The sequence below is a fragment of the Boleophthalmus pectinirostris genome, unplaced genomic scaffold, assembly GCF_026225935.1.
Source record: "Boleophthalmus pectinirostris isolate CB_2022bp ecotype Guang Dong unplaced genomic scaffold, ASM2622593v1 HiC_scaffold_18, whole genome shotgun sequence".
NCBI lineage: Eukaryota > Metazoa > Chordata > Actinopteri > Gobiiformes > Gobiidae > Boleophthalmus > Boleophthalmus pectinirostris.
This window is the reverse complement of record NW_026571133.1, coordinates 27,849,061-27,853,089: the sequence shown is the minus strand read 5'-3', so window position 1 is coordinate 27,853,089 and position 4,029 is coordinate 27,849,061. Positions and strand designations below refer to the sequence as shown.

The 4,029-nt window shown below is 39.6% G+C and overlaps 1 protein-coding gene across 1 annotated transcript; it reads right to left on the bottom strand.

Moving 5' to 3' along the window:
* Positions 1 to 1,098: 1,098 nt before the first annotated feature.
* LOC110160456 (myosin light chain 4-like) lies at positions 1,099 to 1,938 on the bottom strand. The gene is given in 2 exon segments (XM_020925099.2): positions 1,099 to 1,717; positions 1,720 to 1,938. Coding segments are annotated over 2 exon segments (609 nt in total). The 5' UTR covers positions 1,856 to 1,938; the 3' UTR covers positions 1,099 to 1,244.
* Between the last annotated feature and the right edge of the window lie 2,091 nt (positions 1,939 to 4,029).

The following is a 4,029-nucleotide window of genomic DNA, read 5'->3' as shown; positions in this document are numbered from 1 at the left end:
AATGTGCACACAGCATCTATTGTATATTTTCAGTACTAGTGAAATGTGTTTTGCACCAGTTGCGGTCCATTACAGATGATCATGTTATTTCACAATTGTAGGTGAAGTTTTTTAGGGTATGAATGAATTTTATAATTGTGCCCTTTGTTGTCAGAAAAGTGCTGGTGCAGCCAATGGGCATATTCATATTAAAACTGGGATACCTGACACTTACACGAAAAGTGAAAGTAGGTATTTATAAATATAAACCATTCCCTAGCTCTAACAAACCCACATTACAAGCATGGTTTTCTTAGTCCACAGTTTTTTTCACTCTGAGAGGTGAAGAAGGATGGTCATTCTGTCACCTTTCAAGTTTCTGATCTGTAAAATATTTTAGTTAGATGAACACAGTGTGCAGTTGTCTAATTTTAGTCAGAAAATCCTGTAATTTAGTATCAATAACTTTTTTTTTTTTTTCACCGTGATTCATCATTCCTGCAGTCATACTGCCTGTAGAAATTTACAGGGAGAGTTGAGAATCTCAGTAATAGTCCAGTGCAGCGTTGCAAAGCTGTGAACAGGAGCACGCTCCCAGCACCTGTCTCCATGTTGTCAGTGGTGAGCTCAAGGCTGCATTTTGCAAAGCAAAGAGGCCTGATATGGGGGTCGCTCTACAGACAGCAGCTGGCCCTGAGCACAATAACATGCTCACACATTCACACTGGCTATTGTGGGAGAGAGAATGGAGGCAAATCTCTTCTAATTTTAGACAGAACAAATCCTATTGTTTTCTGTAATCACAACAATACATATGAAATATATTCATCAAAATATAGGTTCAGACATTGCTGCAAAAATCATTCTATATCATAAACAGCTGGTTGTGCATTATAGTTTGTTTTTATGCAAAGATTAAATTTGTGAAATGTAAATGTGTGTTCAAACCTGTACTACTGATAAAATGTATACACGTGTTTTTAAAGTATTTTACTGCTGACTGAACTAACTTTAAAGGTGTACTGTGTACTACTTTGCTGGGAATCTCTCACAGTATGGCATCAAAACACTTTACATGAATAGAAATGGCAAAACTAAATAGAGATCAATGACACGATATTTTCCCAAAGTATTTATTGTTTATTTTGTTTTGCCTGGTGCGTTTTTGATTTCGTGATAGCTATATAATTTCAGTCCCAATTTTCCCTTCTCCAAACCCATCCGATGCCATCCAAGTGGTTAAGTCCAGTGGCTCTGTTTCCCATCTAACCAGAGAGAATATGCTTAACAAAAGAGGCGTAGTTAATGCACCCGTTTGCGTCCTCCTGTCCCGCCATCAGCCTGTCCACCTCGTCCTCTGTCATCCTCTCTCCCAGCGTCGCCAGGACATGCCTCAACTCCGCTCCCATGATGGTTCCATTGCCCTCCTTGTCAAAAACCCTTAGCCCCTCTACAAAATCCTCAAAATTCCCCTGATCTTTCGCTCTGGAGATGTGCTGGAGCATGGGCAAGAAGGTCTCAAAGTCCACCATTTTTGTGCTCATATCTTCTGGCCTTGGCTTCCCCAGCACTTTGAGCACATCCGCGTTGGTTGGGTTCTGTCCCAAAGCTCTCATCACGTCCCCGCACTGTCCAAAGGTGATTTTCATCTCCCCCGTTGGTGTGCGGTCAAACAAAGTAAAAGCCTCTTTGAACTCCTCTATCTGGTCCGGAGTGTACTCAATGGTGATGCTTTCGGGTCAAAATCCGGTTCTTTAGGGGGTTCGGGCTCAGGCTCGGGGACTGGTGCGGGTTTTGTAGCAGGTGGAGTTGCTTCTTTCTTGGGCTCTGGTTTTTTAGGCTCTGGCTTTTTGGGTTCAACCTTCTTTGGTGCCATGTTTCTATGGGGTCGGGGAGGTGAGTCAGGGCTTGTTGCAGGAGAAGAATCAAGAGGAGAGACAGGAGGGATTGAAAGTGATTCCCGAGCACATAGGTCCACCCGCCTTGTACAAAGCTTTTATATGCACGTTGTCCGGGGAGCCCCAATAGTCATTTCCAGCAGCTCACTATAAAAGGAAGAAACCAGAAATAGATCCTTATAGCAAGTGATGTCAACATTAAGTATTGTTCTCAGCTGCTGTCATGTAGCTGGCAGGGTTATTTGCTGTCATTAGTGGGGGTCCAGTTGCATTAAGGCAAAAATGCAGTGTGTCTCTAATGGACAAAGGGATCAGTGGCGGTAACAACCCCTGAGAGGCCAAGCACTGAAATAGCTTAAGTCACAAACAGGTGAAAGTCTGATTATCACTGTTCTGTGGACCTCCTACAGGATAGCGTTAACATACTTAAATGACCTAACAACTCACTAATAAGGTCACCCACAAAAAGACTAACACATTTATAAATTACAGGCCATTTTAAGGCCCGATGTTACACAAAATTGACTCTTGTGAGCGTTTAGCCATGCTGTTACTTCCACAAAAACATACCAGGCGTTTTGCTTTGTTTTTCATTCACATGTTTGCGTAATCCTGTAGTATTAGTCTGTCTACATCACTCTCTGCTCTGTTCCACCTTGTGATGTCATGACGCGGTAGTTTTCAAGTTAGAGTAATCTTTTACTTTTAGCTCAGTAGAGATTGGTAATTCCAGGGTTGAAATCATCCAAATAATTCTAGTGGATATGTATGGAGTTTAAAGACACAGTGGAGCATTTCCTGTATTACCACATGACAGCAAAAGTTGGAACAGAGTGTTTTCTGTTTGAGAGAAGAACTCATATACAGGGTCTGTGTGTTTAAAATATGGGAATGAAACAAAATACAAAACTCCCAGGTATGTTTGTGATGACGAAACGACATTATAACATAGATCAGAAAATAGCGCAATATGGGCACTTTAACATGCTGTCGTAAACAAGGAAAACACACAAACAATATGATATTATGATATTAGCAGTATCAGCAGTGATAAATGTGATACTTGTTGTACTTTTTGAACTACTATACACTAATTGATGACATGCAACTGTCTCATTGGAATGTTACATAGTATGACATTAAACATATGTATTTGTATTCATGTAATTATGTTTTTAAAATTATTATTACTTTTTTAAATTTATTATTACTCAAATTTATCTTAATGCATCATGTATTCTTCCTGTGTGTGGTTTGCCTGTCCATGGATCTGAACTTTAACTAGGCTTATTGGTGTCATCAGTTTGTCTCCGTGGAGATAGATATGTTGATTGCTTTATTATGGAATGTTTCAGAGAAACCATGGAGGCAAGATGGCAGGCGCTCCATAAGAAAAGCCACATAGTGCACCTTTATATGTTCTGTGCTACTTCACATTTTCAGTGCAATATACCCATCACTTTGACCATATGAAGTGGTTCTATTATTAAAAGCATCCCTTGTCACTTATCTGACTGGCCAGAACCACACGCTCTGACAAAACTTTACGAAGACGAGTGGATCTGGAGGCATATCATATATCCCTGATTTCAGAGAGTGTGATTGACAGACAGATTAATCTATCAGAGAGATGCATGATCCGTTCACACCAATAACAAACATGGCTGCTTATTTGCAAAGAAGAGGGGAAAAAAAACAATATAAAAGACTGAGAAAGAGCATGGATTTTGACAGAATGAACAGTTGAATGAATGACAGTCAAAGCACCAAACTATTACTTATCTCAAGTGAAAGAAGTTATTTATTTTGTTCTGAATGTTACAAGAATTTTGGATAGGAGATACATTATCTTGCATTTGAGAAACACATACTACAATTTAGCATCTTAAATTAGGATGGAGGATTTTTACGCTCTATTGTGCAGTTTCGGTTGCTTCTGGAGTCTAACAGAATGTGGAAGAGCTGGTCAGGTAACTCATTACATTTTAGATTTAAAGGTGCACTATGTAATTTTGTGGTTGTGGGTCCATCACCTGTTTGTTTCTATAGACATGTGCACTGTGGAATATTCCACACAGTGACATTAAACAGCTCTCTCTTACATGTATTCAATTATAGGTGCTTTTATAGCTCAAAAATAACTACAGAAACA